General features: G+C 37.9%; 1 protein-coding gene and 2 long non-coding RNA genes across 3 annotated transcripts in view; 2 read left to right on the top strand and 1 right to left on the bottom strand.

Annotated features, from left to right (window-relative positions):
• Positions 12,227-13,348, top strand: LOC18767831 (organ-specific protein P4). The gene is made up of 2 exons (XM_007201213.2): positions 12,227-12,344; positions 12,782-13,348. The coding sequence occupies exons 1-2, from the start codon at positions 12,300-12,302 to the stop codon at positions 13,130-13,132; spliced, it is 396 nt and encodes a 131-aa protein (XP_007201275.1). The 5' UTR covers positions 12,227-12,299; the 3' UTR covers positions 13,133-13,348.
• LOC109950662 overlaps positions 12,781-17,489 on the bottom strand; it is an 18,335-nt gene continuing 13,626 nt past the window's right edge. Inside the window, exon 2 of the long non-coding RNA XR_002272931.1 lies at positions 12,781-12,938. This is a non-coding gene — a long non-coding RNA (uncharacterized LOC109950662). The remainder of the gene's footprint in view (positions 12,939-17,489) is intronic.
• Positions 13,570-14,510, top strand: LOC109950664. The gene is made up of 2 exons (XR_002272933.1): positions 13,570-13,847; positions 13,972-14,510. It is a non-coding gene; the product is annotated as an uncharacterized LOC109950664 (long non-coding RNA).

The following is a 17,489-nucleotide window of genomic DNA, read 5'->3' as shown; positions in this document are numbered from 1 at the left end:
AGTTTAAACGATGGCTTAAAAGATAGAAAATTCTGGTTATCAAACGACAATGGTACAACATAAGAGTTATGATAGGATAAACAGACCAAATCCTTTGCAAACAATGACCCTCGCTCAAAGGATCTTACCTTATGCTAATCACAATGAAAATATGTCCATAATCATGCAAGTCACTTGTCAAATATAGAATGCTTATCATATGTATGAACATTTTTGGTGGTATATGTGGACATTGAAGTGGATAGTTTTGGAATAAACAGAGGGTCATCTTCATTATTATTATCAGAAAATTATTGGAGCCCAAGAACATATGTGGAATCATATCACATAGATTTATTAATATAAAAAAATCATATCTATTTTAGAAATCTTCCATAAATATAGGGTCCATATTTAATTAGCAGAAGATGCTTGAATAAAAAATAATTGTTAAAAAAAAACACACACAAATACAAACAGGTGCATAATTATATCCGCCCCAGCTAGACTACATAGAAAAGCATGGCATACCTACTTTAGAAACCTTCCAAAAATCTAGGGCCCATAATTAGATCCGCCCCAGCTTTGTTCCAAAGTATGATTATCAAAAGGCTTAAATGTTAAAATGGTCCTTCTGTTTTACTTATTTGGCCAATTTAATCCTCGTGTTTTTAATTTGACCAATTTAATCCCTGTGTTCTATTCCATTAGTCAATGTTGTCCATTCCGTCAAATTAACTTAAAACATTCATTAAAGTTTTTTTTTTTTTTTTCGAGAAATTCTATGATTGCATTTATAATTCAGCCAAAAAAGCCACTAGCCACAAAGGGCCAATACAAACTAGCCACAAAAGGGCCATTACAATAACGGAGCGGTCTAATATCAAAATTAAGAAAATCAGGTATGTCTCCATCAACGATCAGGCAAGATCGAAGAAACTCTGGCATAGGCATCCCAACTAAGATTGCAAACTTAGAATAATAAAAAAGAGATAAAGCTTGAAAAAACCAAGCCATAACAATACAAATAAAACTCTCACCAAGGAGAGATGAAAAGCTCTCACAAAGGAGAGATGAAAAACTCTCACAAAAGGAGAGGTGAAAACTACACAGAGAACCCAAAGAGTCTCTGCAACTTATTCCAAACATAAAGAAATTGCAAAAAAGATTGTGGTAGAGATCTGACGCCGAAATGAGGTGAAGATCCGACACTGAGCCGCAACCGCCAATAATGGTTGGATGAAAATCATAACAAAACTAAGACAAATAGGGAAAACCCTTTGTCTTTGAAAATGGGGGAAGAGGTGAAAGGAGGAAGAGAGGAAGAGAAGAGAGGAGAGGGGGGAAGAACAATGGCTTCTTCCCCCCTCAAGGTGGAAAAAGCTCTAAGAGTGTTTTTTGGGAGAAAGGGGGCTAGGGTTTTTTGGCACTATGGTTTATTTGTGAGAGTTTAAAAGTTGTACATTCATTAAAGCTTTAAAATTTAATAAAAAATTATTGAGTTTAGTTTACAAATAAATAAAAATTATGAACACAAATAACAAAATTAAATATAATTACAAAATAAAAAATCTGGAAACCCAACAGCCTTTATGTCCTTCTCTCATGCCGCCTGCACCTGAGAACTAAATCAAGACTAGGCCTCCATTCTAGTTTGTTGCCGTACTCACAGCAAGGAGCATCATTCTCTCTGGCAAGTACAGATACATCCCCAGGAAAAAGCAAGGAAAGCTCGATGATGTTATTAGTCCAACTGTTGGCTTGATGCCATGAAATCATCTTCACTCCCTAGAAGAAGCTCAATAAGGATTTCAATGTTGAGGTTGTTTGAGATGATGTTGATAATGCTTACTGCCCTTGGATGGTATGTATGATTCTCTTTTAATAACTTTACAATTTATATCCATTTGTTCTGGTATGACTTTGAACTTAATTCGTCTTGTCTTTCTATGATGATGCAGCTTAAGCACCCATCACAGAGAGAGAGAGAGAGAGAGAGAGAGAGAGAGTAGGTGGTGGTTGGGACGGCTCATGGTGGCTGCGGTGATGGGTGTGGTCGTGGTGACGGCATGAGAGAAGAAGGGCATAGAGGTTGTTAGGTTTCCAGATTTTTTTATATTTGTATTCAGATTTTTTTTAATTTTGTAAATTGCACCTAATAATTTTTTTTATTACTTATAAAAATTTCAGTGAATTTTTTAATGATAATTTGACGGAATGGACAATATTGGCTAGCGGAGTAAAACACATGGACTAAATTGGCCAAATTAAAAACACATGGACTAAATTTGCCAAATGACTATAACATAAAGACCATTTTAACATTTAACCCTTATCAAAATTATAGGGACCATTGTCCTGCCTGCCTTGATGCTTTCGTTGTAGTAAATTATCTAAAAGTAGTGAGGTTACATATCCTTCAAAAAGACAACTACAAAGAACTCTTTTGCATAGCATTTGTAGACATGAAGTCCCTTTGTGCTATCTTAGCTCTTTTCGCATAGCATTTGTACAATCACTACAAAAAAAAGTTGCAATAGTTATCATTTTGTCACCAATTTTGGTGACTGTTGTGGGGGTTACTAAATGCGTTAGCCACTAAAAAAAGCAAAAAAGGTGACTGAAAGCCTTTTTAGTCACCAAAAAAGTCAAAAAAGGTGACTAAAGCCAGTGGCGAAGCCAGAATTTCATGTGTGTGGGGGCCCCTTACAAATTATAAAGAATCAAAAATTCGAACTCACAATACATACAAAAACTAGTGTATATATATCACATATGTCAAGAATTATATTGCTTATTGGTTGCAATCATAATTGTTCTCGACAAAGGAATAGACAAATACATTCTAAGCAAGAAAAATTGCAAGAGATATGACAGGACCCGCCCCGAATTTTTCGAAACCCCAGACGAATCATGTGGAAATTCCTGACATCACCCCGATGTCGGGCCCATTTCTAAAACTATATCCTTTTTCCCAAAAAGGAATAAGGGCACGAGACTTTTTACCGAAATTTCGGCAGAGTCTCCTTTGTAAATTGAACTTTCCCCAAATTTCAACCTGCACAAAAACACATTTAATATCCCAATAGGTAGCACGCACAATATAATTTCGTGCAATTCACAAACTCGGCCTTCAGCCCTCACAAAAACCGAAGTGAAACCAAACAACCCACAAAACCCTTAAGCCAAATATTGCCTTCAGCAAGGCAAATAATAAACTCAGATATGAATTATGAATACTAAACACAACTTACATCATCTACCTTTAAAATTCCAACATACGAGGTTTTAACCTCCTAACACAATCACATCTATGTCTGCGGCTGCACCTAGTAACCCTAAGCTGCCTATGTACTCTCGCTGAGGGATCAAGCCACACGTAATTCTTCCCAATATGGTATAACAACCCTTACTTCATCTCCCTAATAATCACATAATCTCCTCATACGCCGGAAATTCCAACGCCACGTATGGGGTCTGTCATCATGCCGGAAAATCCTACGCCACGTGTGACCTAACAATCATATAATTTCCCCATACGCCAGAAATTCCAACGTCACATATGGGGTCTGTCTCGGAGCAGGAAAATCCTACACCACGCGAGACCTAACAATCACATAATCTTCTCATACGCCGGAAATTCCAACGCTACGTATGGGGTCTGTCATCACCCCGGAAAATCCTACGTCACGTGTGACCTAACCATCATAATATCATCTCCACATACGCCGAAAATTTCAACGCCACGTATTGGGTCTGTCATCCCGCCGGAAAATCCTACGCCACGAGTGACCTAACAATCACATAATCTCCCCATACATCGAAAATTCCAACGCCACGTATGGGGTCTGTCTCAACGCCAGAAAATCCTACGTCACGCGAGACCTAACAATCACATAATCTCCTCATACGCCGCAAATTCCAACACCACGTATGGGGTCTGTCATCACGCTAGAAAATCCTACGCCACGTGTGACCTAACCATCATAACATCATCTCCCCATACGCCGGAAATTCCAATGCCACGTATGGGGTCTGTCATCCTGCCGAAAAATCCTACTCCACGGGTGACCTGACAATCACATATTCTCCCCATACGCCGGAAATTCCAACACCACGTATAGGGTCTGTCTCAACACCAAAAAATCCTACGCCACGCGAGACCTAACAATCACATAATCTCCCCATACGCCGGAAATTCCAACGCCACGTATAGGGTCTGTTATCACGCCGGAAATTCCAACGCCACTTATGGGGTCTATCCACAGACCGGATAACCTATGCCACGCGGAACCTAACAATCACAGGATGGTACTTAGGGTAGTGCATATAGCACTTCAAACTGACACACTCTTAATTATCTAAACTAGTAATAGAGGTAATCCCAATTTAGTGATACCAGTCTATAATAGACCGCAACGTAATTTAATCATGAAAATAATATTTTTTTTAGACCAACGATCATGCATATAAACATAAATTTCATAAAGATCCTAGAACAATTTAAATATTATTCAACGCTTGTTTTCACACAAATTCCATAAAATATTGTATCACACAACTAGAACATTATACTTTATTTATAATCAATTAATATTAATTAATGATAAGAAACAATCTCTAAGGAAAATCCTAAATCGAATCAATTTCCAATTTAACCTCAAATAACAATGAAGATTCGATAAAAAGGTTATCCTAATACCTTCCGAAGGGTGAAACTACCTCAAAAGACTCACGGTCAACCGAGGGGTCCAACTACCCCAACCTGGTCAAACGGGCCCATGGGGCCCACGACCTCCATATTTCGATCCGAAAGTTCCTATAGGTTCCACAATATTTAGGATACACATCTCGCAAGTTTGGTCCGGATCGGACAGTCGGAATGCTCACGATCGTACGATCGGACGGTTACTAGGAACCTAGCCCTAGGGTTGGCATTTCCGGAGTATCCAGGATTCCGTTTTACGATCCGTTGAATCCCATACGATTCTAAGAATGTCTAGATTAACATATTATAAATCTAAGACTATCCAACGGTTTAAACCTATCAAACCCGCATAATGCACAATATGTGATATCCGTTCGAGACTCAAAAGGTATCCAAATTGAAATCTGAGCACACCTACGCGCTCAAGACAACAAGATGATTGCATCGGGACATAATGCCCCATTTCTACAGTGCCCATACACCGCCACACGCGCCGGCAGCGCGTGGGTGTCCAAAGCGGTTACGCATCGCCGGAAAATCTCAAAACCAAGGCTGAAGGTTCCTACCCTAGGTATAACACTCTATTTGGAACAACTTTTGTTCTTGGACCTACCCCAAAAACTGACCGGAACGGCCGAAAATGCAAACCCAAAATCGGCAGAATTTCAATTTGAAAATCAAACTACCTAAGCTCAACATTGATGAAATCCTACCCAACCATCAGCTAGAGCATGAAAAATAGTCAAAAAATTCATACCTTAATTGCCTGGAATGGTGGCCGGAGGTGTCCGACACGATCGAAGGAAAACAGCTCGAAATTCGGCTGGATTTTTGCAAAATTCGGCGGCTGCACGGGCTGTTGACAGCGGAGATTGGGTGGGTTAGGGTGGCAAGGACTCACCGATGGTGGACCACGGCGACGGCGACGACTCCAAGAGTCGCTTGGTTGTTCAAAAATCGGGATGAGGAAGGGTTCTGTGCGAGCCCAGCCAGGAGAGAGAGAGAGAGAGAGAGAGAGAGAGAGAGAGAGAGAGAGAGAGAGAGAGAGAGAGAGTGTGTGTGTGTGTGTGTGTGTGTGTGTGTTTTCAGGTTTTTTTTTTTATTAAAAACCTATTTTGAAATATTTACGATTTTGCCACTGGTGATGTTTTGCTCGTAACTTCTTCGTTACAACTCCTATTTGAGCCCACTACGTGTTTACGGACTCATCTTAGTACGACCTACGTAACCATACCACTCGTTGTCCCAAAATCCTTCCAGATAAGAAATGACTAAATTACCCCTACTTGGAGGGTAAATTCGTTATTTCTATTAAATAATTTAAATGGGTAATTAAATTTGGACTCGGGGTGTTACTAGATAGACAAAGAGTAGTGATTTAGCAAATATCTTTAAAGCTTTTTCCCCCATTAAACCCAATAGAAAGAAGAAAAGAAATTAAAATTTCCCAAATTAAAAACAATCTTAGGCCCCTTCATGCATTCATATCATACGTGAAAAAATATTGACTAAATATGACAAATGGTTTTTCGGAATAATCATTTTCTCAAGACAATTTTTGGCGGCTTTTATTCCTTACACATCAAATAAGAAAACTTGATTTTATGGGATTTTAGTATGAAGTATATATTGACTTAATGAGCCATCATTTTTAGCCTAAATCGTATTTTACACTAAAATCGATTTTTCATATTTTGATTTGGTAGGAATTTAATTTTCTAGTATTTTTATTTGAATCCAAATAAGAGGGTACTTCCTTATTTACATTGTAAACTTAAGTAAATTGAGTAATATAAAAATAAATTAAAGTCAAAGGACAAAAATATTTACTTAAATGTTGAAAATGGAAATAAGGTAATTTGTACACTTGGAGTGCACCACCACTAGCTGAGCAATGGCGCAATTTGAACTACCTCCTTGTGCCTTAATAAGTCCGCCACAACACATGTGGGTACATATCAAAACATAAAGTATTTGAAATAATATACATATACAAATACATAACAGTATATTACTTTTAAAATATATAAAAACTTGAGTGGGAGCCCGGGACCACACTGGTCCCAATGTGGCTCCACCCCTGACTAAAGCATTTAGTAACCCCCACAATAGTCACTAAAATTTGTGACAAAATGGTGGCTGTTGCCACTTTTTTTTGTAGTGAATCATTCCTACCAAAAAAAAACAAACAAACCAAACAGGACATCGGTTAGTCATTTATTTAAAAACATGATAACTGAGTGTTTAATCAAAACATTACATGACAGGACCCGATCCAAATTCCGCTTTGGAATCCGAGCCGGATCCTGTGCGTGTCCGACATCTGGCGGATGTCGGGCACAAATGACCTAATTGCCCTTCTATGCAAAGCACGATAAAATAACAAGGTTGACTGCTACCTTAAAATCGGCAGAGTTTCCCTTGTAACTGGCTTAATACCAAAATATTTACACCTACCAAACAAGTATATATATATACAACCAACTGCCAGCATACATATATATACATTCCAACAGTTCAATTCTAAGTCTAGGGCAAAACATCAGAGCGGTTACTAAGAATTTACAAATGAGTCAATCTTTTTACAAAACAAAAAGTCCTACATCAAAAGAAAGGCGCAGAAGATGGAAAACGGCCCGGTGGTGGATCACTGTGCACGCCTACTGCCTGGGGGCGCAAAACATTAAAAAGGGTGAGTAGACCCAAAAACAAAGTTTAGAAAATAGCATAAGAACATACTAACCCCACTGTAAAAATAGTTATACAAACTAAATTATTCTCTTTATGACTGAAATCAATGCACTCAGATAATTATACATGTATATAAGCCAAGTATACTCATGGTCAACATCAATTTCTTAAGGCATTGAAAACAGTTTAAAACTACCACCTAGATGTACCCTTTATTTTCGTCAATTCCTTATATTCGTCAATTCCTTGCATCACCCTGGCTGACACAGACTCGCAGGTCTCAGTAACATGAGGTCAATCCGAGCCGCAACTCGCAGGATTCAGGGAACCATAGTCCACCTGATCCGCATTACTCACTCCACACGAGTTCGAGTACCAAAGAACTCGTGGGGCAACTGTCAAGCATGCTGACTAAACCGAAGGCAACCAATATAATCCGAAGGCAACATTTAATATCTGAGTACAAGGTGATTTAGGAAAATATAAAATTTCTGAAGAAAATCTGTTGGATAACTGAATTCCTGTAACCTTTAAAATTCTGCTGCCATTTATCTGATAATTAACTAGAATTTCTTTTCTTATATCCTGTAAAAGGTATTCCACTCGGCAGCATGCAAACCAAATATTCAAAAACATAAAACAGCTTGTAACACTAATCTTTGAATAAAATTTATTCAAGATCAAATACTGTAACTGAAATTAAACTGCTTAAATTCATTTATAAAAACAAAGAGTCCACTCACTGGTAGTCCGAGCTCGCTGGACCTCTTGAAGGTCCCTCCTGCGGGTCAACTGGTGCCCGGGTGCCTGATTCAATGACCATAATATTCGATTAATACAATCTAGTATGAATTTAAAATCCTGACCCCCGGCTCTTAGAAGTACGTGAGTCAAATTAAAGTTATTCGTATGCCCATAAAAGCTTGGAATAGTTTAGCAGTATCTTGGGACTCAAAAAGTACTAAAGTCCTAAAAAGTCAACCCGGGACCCGTCGGGTCCATGACCTCGCAAGTATGATCCGGAAGCCTCAAGAAGTTTCAATATGTCTAGGACACATGTCCCGAGGGTTTGATCTCGATCGGATGGTCAGATTGGTCACGATTGTACAATTGCATAATTTCTAAACCATAACCCTAGGGTTCGCGATTTCGGAGTATCCGGGACTCCGATTCACGATCCGTCGAATATTACACGAATGTGAAATTATTTAGAGTAACATATCTAAAATTGATTACGATGCAACGGCTCAACAGTATTGAACCCGGAAATCGTACAATATGTAAAATTCGTTCGAGGCTCAAACGGTATCCAAATTGAGATCCGCGAATTCCTACGCGCTCGTGACAACCTAAGGATCTCATCAAGATAGAGTGTCACTTCACTACCCTCGCACACGCACCGCCGCACGCGCCGGAAGCACTGGGTGTCCAAAGCGATTACGTATCGCTGGAAAATCTCAAAACAACGGCTCCAAACTCCTACCCTAGGTACAACACCACATTTGGAGCCACTTTTATTCTTGGACCTACCCCAAAAACTGACAAGAAGTGGCCAAACTCGGAGGCCAAAAACCAGTCGAATTTCCAATTCGAAAATCAATTATCTACGCTGAGAACCGATTAAATCTTACCCAACAGGCAGCTAGAACAGCTCGAGAGGTTCAAAATCCATACATGGCTAGTCCGATTTGGTGGCCGGACGACGGAGAACGACGGCTGTGAAGTTTCGGACACACCCGCTCGGATTTCTGCAATTTCCGACAGCTGGAGTGGATGACGGCGACGAAAACCGGGTGGGACGAGAAGATGAGGAGATGGCGGTTCGAACAAGACCGGTCTCGTGGCCGGTGGTGGTCCGTGGTGGCGACGGCGCCACAAAATGTCGATTGGGGGAAGGGTAGTCGCAACGAGAGAGAGAGAGAGAGAGTGAGAGAATGAGGGTTTTAAAATCTGATTTTTTTTTCCTAATTACCGTTTTTTCCCTCTTCATATTTTAACCGTATTTCCTTCGTTAAAGCTCCGATTCGAGTCCACTTCGTGTCTACGAACTCGTTTCGTCGTGCTTTACGTAACGGTGTATGTGGAATTGTCAAATTCCTTCTCGGTCAAAAAGTCAACTTTTCTTTACTCAATTATTCCAAGGGCAAAATTATCTTTTTTTCTTAATATATTACTAATTAAATATGAATTTAGGTTTGGGTTATTACATTACATGTCATATTTATTTGATAGAAATTAAATGACTAAACGATTTCTGCTTTTGTTGTGTAGAGTTGGTGTTTAAAACGGTGGGCTAGAAGATAGAAGATTCCGATAATATCAAACTACATTAATTGGAGAATGAAAACCGTATAGAAGTAGATAAGAGAAAGCTACAAAAAGAAATGTAACTCGCATAAACATAATATGAATTATAGTACAACGTAGGGGTATGATAGGATAAATAGACCATCCTTTGTCAATGACCCGCAAAGGATCCTGGCCGATGCTAATCATAATGAAAATATGTCCATAATCATGCAAGTTATTAGTTTTCACTTGCCAAACATAGAATGCTTATTGCAGATTAGAGGTCCCAAAAGAAACAAGAAATTATATACAAGTAGAGCCCCATGCATGTGTGAAACATATGAACATTGAAGTGGATACAAGTAGAGCCCCATTTTTGTTGGTAAATATGTGGACATTGAAGTGGATAGTTTTGGATTAATGCCATTAAGAATCAGTTGAGGGGTCATATTCATAATTATCAAAACAAGACTCGTCGATATAATTATTGGAGCTCAAGAACATATGTGCAGTCTTATCATATGCATAAAGTATGTGGACTCGTCGATATAATTATTAGAAACCTTCAAAAAATGTAGGGCTCACATATTTAGATATGTCTCTGATCTCGTCTAAATGTAATAATTAAACTATGTCAATTAACCTAACTCGCATATGCTATTAGTAGACAATCTTTACTTGGACTTACAGATATAAAACTATAACAAATTTTAGAGATTCCAATCATATTATTTTCATTTTCGAGGTTTTTTTTGTCACAATATCTCATTTGCTTATAATTTAGGAAATAAATTGGAGAGCACATAGAAGTCGAAGGGTTGGGGTCATTCATATAACGATGTTATGACTGAAATTTATCTTGCATAATCATGTTGTTTCCTGACTTTTTTATCCTATTATTGATCAATAAAGTTTTCGTTCATACCACAAAAAAAAAAAAAAAAAAATCAACAATTATAGATATCATAATTGAGGGGAGGAAGCCACTATTCTTTCTCCCATCTTCTCCTCTCCTCTCCTCCTCCCCAATCCACTTCTCTCTTCCTCCCTTCTCCTTTCTTCCCCCATTTTCAGTGATAAAAAGTTTCCCCTTCTCGTCTTCGCTCTGTTATGAATTTCCTCCACCCATCACAGGTGGATGCGTCTTGGCGTTGAAACTCCACCTGTATTTCACCGTCAAATTGTCACCATTATCGTTTTTGCGGTTTCTTAAGTCGCAGAGACTCTTTGGGTTTTCTGTGTAGTTTTCACATCTCCTTTTGTGAGAGTTTTCCACCTCTTTTTTGTGAGAGTTTGATGTTAAATCACCATGTTATTGTAATGGCCCTTTGTGGCTAGTGACCTTTTTGGCTGAATTATGAACGCAATCTCAAAATTTCTCAATAAAAAATGTATATCATAATTGAGAGAAACACACATATAAAAACAAATTACAAAAAAAAAGGCTATCTACGTAACCCCTAATGAAGTATAGTACTGGTTTTAAAAATATATATCAAAGATTTGAAGTTATTCTGTTAAAAAGAAAAAGAAAACAAGCTATAGGCATTGTATTTTGCATAATTATTTATTTAATTAGATTAATTTTTAATAGATTATGTAAACAGTCTATAGTTGTTCTAAAATGATGATTATTAATATATTTAAAGTATAGGAATTGATTTTTTTAACGGAAGGAAGAGGGGGTTAGATTTTTTTTTTTTAAATGAAACGAAGAGGGGAGTTAGATTTGAACTATAGAAAAAAGAAATATTACTGAATTAAAAGCTAATAGGTATATGAATAAAGAGATCTCTTTATTATGAAATGGGTTATAAAATGAGAATCCTTGATTGAATTGCTTACTTTACAAGACAAAAAAGGCAGAGTAGGTTATCTTCTTTCATTGATCCTGATTTCGTTTCATTATTCTGATGTACTCATTGCTTTCTTTTCGTCATTCTTCGCGAAAGACAATTATATATGAATTATAAACCACATAAATGATAGTCCCATAAGACAAAGCAAAACATATAAATGAGAATCCGATTGATATAGTTATGTATGTAATACAAGGGTTAATTTCAATCTAGTACCCTGAATTTTTATTTTTAAGGCACGTTTGTCCTTGCACTCTCAACTTTAAAAATTTCATACTCTAAGCTTTTCAATTTTGTGCAATCTGGTTCCGACGTTCACTTCATCGTCAAAATTTTCGTTAATTACTTGCGTGATACTTATAATTGCTTGTAATTCAAGTTGTTAAGAGTATTTACCGTTGTATTTGAAGTTCTAAGTTTAATTCCCCCCTTCTCGAATATTGCTTCCTTAATATTGCTTGTATTAAAAATATTAAAAAAAAAAAAAAAACAAACACAAAATGTGCGACTAGACTACATAGAAAAGCATGGCGTGCCTGCTTTAGAAACCTGCCAAAAATCTAGGGCCCATAATTAGATCCGCCCCAGATTTGTTCCAAAGTATGATTATCAAAATTATAGGGACCATTCTTCAAAAACAAATCTAGGGCCCATAATTAGGTCCTGCCTGCCTTGATGCTTTCCTTCTAGTAAATTATCTATAAGTAGTGAGGTTACATATCCTTCAAAAATACAACTACAAAGAACTCTTTTGCATATCATTTGTAGAGTACATGAAGTCCCTTTGTGCTATCTTAGCTCTTTTCTCTCTTCTTTTGGTAAGTATTTGTATAATACACTCCTTCCTATTGTTGCTTATGAAGTCACCAATTTTTAAAGCCAAGAAGTTGCTAGACATATAGGACTGACAAGACAAATGCAACCAAAAATCTTATATTATGCTTGCATGAAAATATTCTCTTATCATACTCTAACTTATGTTGTCATTCTATAAATTTAGACCGCACATTCTAGAATAATCAACTTGATTAATGGTTTATATTCACATTCTAGCAACATAAACATCTTATATTGCCACACAAGGTAAGAGAACATTTATCTTCGTATGTCATATTATATTGTCAAATTGTCAATTTGAAGTGAATTTTTGTCAAATATGTGATCTAAATTTATAGTATAGATTTCAACATGATCATTTAGAATGCCTTAGAAATTTCTTTTTATTTGTTTTTATTTTCTTTGTCTTGTGGAACAGTTTGCCAAAACTACAGATTCAAGAAGAGATGCCGGGAAATACTGGAAAAATGTCATGCAAGAGCAACCTATGCCACGGGCAATTGAAGGCCTCCTTGTTGATATTTCTGATTCAACACCAAAAGAGAAAGCCGACTGCCATGAAAAAGTGAAAAAACCTTTTGTTGAGGTTGAGGAATTTGAACCCAGACCCAGTCTCACATCCTACAATCATGATGAAACTAAAGCAAAGCTCTCTTCCAAAGACAATGCTGGTCCTAAAGCTAAGCAGTCATTTGCAGCAAAAGAATATAAGCAGCCATTTGAGGAAGATTTTGAGCCAAGGCCAAGTGCTTCGGTTTACAATGACTAAGAGGTTGAATTCTTGCAATTCTGGTGGTGTTATTGTAAAATATAATAAGCTTGCCAGGCTTGTACGTAGCTTCTAAGCTTCTATGTACTGAAAAAAAAAAAGCCCTTGGCTCTGAGAGAAGTCTATGTTTTATGTCTGTTTTATGTTGTACGTAGCTAGGTCATGAATGTAATTTTCAATTCTAAGTTAATAAAAGGAAGGGTTAATTACTGTAGACGTCCTTGAACTATGGCCCCAATTGCAATTGGGTCCGTGAACTAAATTTTGAGGCAACGAACTCCTTTAATTAGACAATCAGTTGCAATTAGGTCCTACCGTCCAACTCTGTCAAATTATCCGTCAAAATAAGGGGTAAAAGCGTCTTTTCGAGCCTAAAGACTCTCCTTCGAATATGAACACTCGCCTTAAACCCTTCGCTTCGACCCCCAATTGAAGAACTGAAGAACTTAGAAGGGGCAGTGAGGGAAGGAAAAATGTCGGAGAGTTCGACATATTCAAATTGCAGCCATCGTTACTGCGAGTGTGGGTCGGAAATCAAACGCCAGACTTCATGGACAGATCTAAATCCTGGAAGAAGATTTGAGGCATGTTGCAATAATCGGGTAAGTTTTTGTTTGAATTGCAGAACAATAATTGGTGTTTCTTTTTTTTTGGCATGACTTCATGGACAGATCTGAATCCTGGAAGAAGATTTGAGGCATGTTGCAATAATCGGGTAAGTTTTTGTTTGAATTGCATAACAATAATTGGTGTTTCTTTTTTTCGCATGGTTGGAGAATGAAATTGGTGTTTTGTTGGGTTTGAAATTGGTGTTTCGTTTTGTTTGAATTGCTGAATAGTAAGAGGGGGTTGCATTTTTTCGCATGGGTGGAGAATGAAACATGCCCACGAGGAAAGGAAATCTTACCTGGGTTACTTAGAAGACTAAGAGGAATGGAGGACGAATTGAGAGCAACGACGGAGAATTTCAGATTGATGGAAGAAGAGAAGAATAAATTAGAGCAAAAACTGAGAGAAGAGGAAGAAGAAATCAAGATTTTGAAAAAATAGAATCTGGGAATGGGTCAACAAGTTGTTGTACTAGAAGAGAAAATTTTGAGTTATCGACAAAGACAAAGGTGGTTATGGATTGTTGTTCTGTTGTGTTTTATGATTGTGATATTGTTCATCAATATGGATGATTTGGTAGTATAGAAATGGCAGGAAATGGGCATAATGTTGTATATACTCTTGAATAGCTTTTGATGGCATGGGCATAGTGTAGAAATGGGCAGGAATTGTTAGTATAGAAATGGGCAAAAACCTGGGCATAAGGTTATTTTGTGCCTCTTTGGCAGTGTATCAGATGTTTTGCTATATAAGCTGATTTTGTGCTGAATTGGCAGTGTATACCAAATGAACAGGGGCACATTACATACAATCCAAAAGGCTTCAATTACCAATTAACATTCACCAACTGCACATTACATACAATCCAAAATACACCTGAACATTACATAGAATAGGCAAAAGAGCCTTCAAAATAACATTACCAAATAGCATACTTAAGTCTATAATTGTTCACCCAAAATACACATCCACATAGTAAGTACTTAAGAGCCCAAAATAGGTCTTAAAAGTCCACAAAATATGTCTTCATAGTCTATACTTGTCCTCCTCTTTTGACACTGTGTTTGAATCGTCCTCTATGGGGTGTGGTTTGTTGAGTAAGTGAAGAGGATGATGGTTGCAAGGGCACTTGTTGTGAGTATGTCATTAGCAGATTGGCCCTTCCTTGACTGATATCACTTACCACCTAAGATAAAAACCACAAACAACATATATTACTATATAGGCAAACATAAAAAATCTAAGTTGGGCAAGAATAATAGGCAATTCACTGGTTGTGAAGATGACATCCTTGCAGGTGGATTCAATAAGCCTCTTCCTCTTCCTTTGCCCCTATTAACTTGAATTTGAGCTGGGCCAATGTAAGTTTGAGTTGGGGCAGCTTTTTTGGACTGGGGCAGTGTCAGTTTGGGCCGGGCAGCATTAGTTTGGGCTAGGGCAATATCATTTTGACTTGCATTTCCATTGTCAATTGCTTGAACTTCATTTTGGCCAACATTCCCATTTTGGGCTGCCTCAGCCTACACAACATACAAGCACAGCTATAAAAAATCACAACGACAGCTGACCACAACCTAAATAATTAAAATTCATAAGAAAACCTAAATAATTAAACAACCTGTCTTCCACATCCTCTTCGATTGTGGCCTTCTTTTCCACATGCCCTACATCTAATTTTAATGAAGAGTCTTCTAAGTTTTGCTGTCGGAGTAGTGTAACCTGGAGGCAAAGGGTTTGGTGGGTTTGGGGCTGGTACTTGAACCTTAGCAGCCTCCTTTCTCCTCACTCTCTTAGGTCTTCCTGGTTGACGCTTATGAAATGGAGGTCTAATTGGAGGCAAGCCACCCTTAACCCACTGATCCATAGAAGGGATGAGGTGAACTATTGGTTCATATGACCTCATGTATGTCTCTGGCTTATAACACTCATGTACATATTCAATAGGGTTTTCATCTCTGTGGAATATAGTTGAAATAGCATGTGCACAAGGTATGCCACATAAATCTCATCACCTACAACTACAAGACATTGCTGCAAGATCTACAACAAACTCCTCATCATACATGTGACTGACTTGATACATTTTCTCCTCAGCCAAACTAGGAATGCATTGAGAAGCTCCCATCTTGTTCTTCTCAATTATTTTGAATATCCTCGGGCCAACAGGATGTTTCCATTTAGCACAAGCAGCCCTTCGATTAGCCATCCTAAGCATCACATACATTCGAATACTTTCCAAATATATCAAAATGGAATTATCTCTGGCATCAATTATAGCTGCATTAAAGCTCTCACAAAGGTTGTTCAACAGAAGATCACACTTATACCGTGGACAAAAATGAGATCTAGTCCAATTATTGGGTGGTCTCTGCACCAACAATTTCCAAGCTTCCAAGTCCTCTTCCTTCATCTTCTCCATTTCTGCTTCCCACCAAGGAATAGTAGTGGCTCTGGCAGCTGCCCACAACATGTGTCTAAGAGTGAGACCAAGATGTGTTGCTCTGAAATTATTGTACAAGTGCCGGACGCACATCCTATGCTCTGCAGTTGGTAGTACATGTGCAATGGTAGGTATGAGCCCCTTTTGCTGATCACTTATGAAAGCCTAGGATAAACCATTTGTAATACCTAAATCTTCAATCAATAAAGACAAACCAAATCCACGAGTCCTTGTTTTCAATCTCAACCACAACATATGCAATTGGGAAAAGACCATTATTACCATCAACTCCTATAGCAGTCAATATTTGCTCAGGATAAGGACCTTTTAAATGGCAAGCATTAACCCCAATTACAGGCCTGCACCTTGCTAAAATCCTTTTTTTACAAGCAGCCAAACAGACATAAATCCTTTGAAATATTGCTTCACCCCCAACCAAATCAAACTTAATTTTCACCGTACTACCTTTGTTGGTATTTTTCAACTGCTCTGCATAGTCCCACAACTGTGCATATTGTTGTATGTAGTTTCCTTCAATTTGTGCTTTAGCCAATCTCTTTGCCCTATATACTTGAGTTTTGAACACCCTCACATGATAGGACTCCAAAACTTCTCCTTGAAAAGCTTTCAGATTCCAATCTGTGTTTCTCTTAATCTTGCTAGAAAATCTCTCACAAATCCATTTAGGATTAGCAAACTTCAGTTTCTCCACCCTCCCACATGTGTGTTCTAAGCTCAACTTCTTAATTGCAAATGTTTGCACATCCTGGTTTATCTGTGAAGCATAAAGCACAAATGGACATTTTAATCCTCCTTTGCAAATTGTCTTTACTCTCGTCTTGTCATTTTTTTTAAAGAACAATTTCCTTCCATGAATAATGGAATATTCCCTGAGTGCCTCTTTAAGAACCTGTCTGTTTTCAAATTGCATCCCAAGCCGAAACTCAGGATTCTTTAAGTCCACCTCCTTCTATACTGCTTAAACCGAGGCAGTTTTTTTTTCCTTCTCACCTTACTTGTCCCTTCATTATCTCCTTCCATATCATCCTCATCACCCTTACTTTCAGTATCAAAATCTGAGGTGTGCTCACCATCTGATGACACCTCTCTAGGAGCTTCAAAAGCAGGCCCCTCATTGCTATCATTCATAGTGTCCTCTGCCCCTTCATGAACAGGCACTTCAACTGTCTTAAATCCAAATTCTTCTTCATTGAACTCGTAATCACTATCAACAAATTCTCCATCATCTTCTTCACTGTCTACAACCTCAGCTGCATCTTTATCTTCAACATCAACATTATCTTCCAC

The sequence above is a fragment of the Prunus persica genome, chromosome G8, assembly GCF_000346465.2.
Source record: "Prunus persica cultivar Lovell chromosome G8, Prunus_persica_NCBIv2, whole genome shotgun sequence".
Taxonomy (NCBI): domain Eukaryota; kingdom Viridiplantae; phylum Streptophyta; class Magnoliopsida; order Rosales; family Rosaceae; genus Prunus; species Prunus persica.
Note: the sequence above shows the minus strand (reverse complement) of the source record. Positions and strands in the feature narration are given on the sequence as shown.

Bases quoted from the DNA above. Each gene is read 5' to 3' on its own strand.
- LOC18767831 (XM_007201213.2), top strand. From the start codon at position 12,300: ATGAAGTCCCTTTGTGCTATCTTAGCTCTTTTCTCTCTTCTTTTG. The intron at 12,345-12,781 runs GTAAGTATTTGT...CTTGTGGAACAG, and splicing joins CTCTTTTCTCTCTTCTTTTG to TTTGCCAAAACTACAGATTC.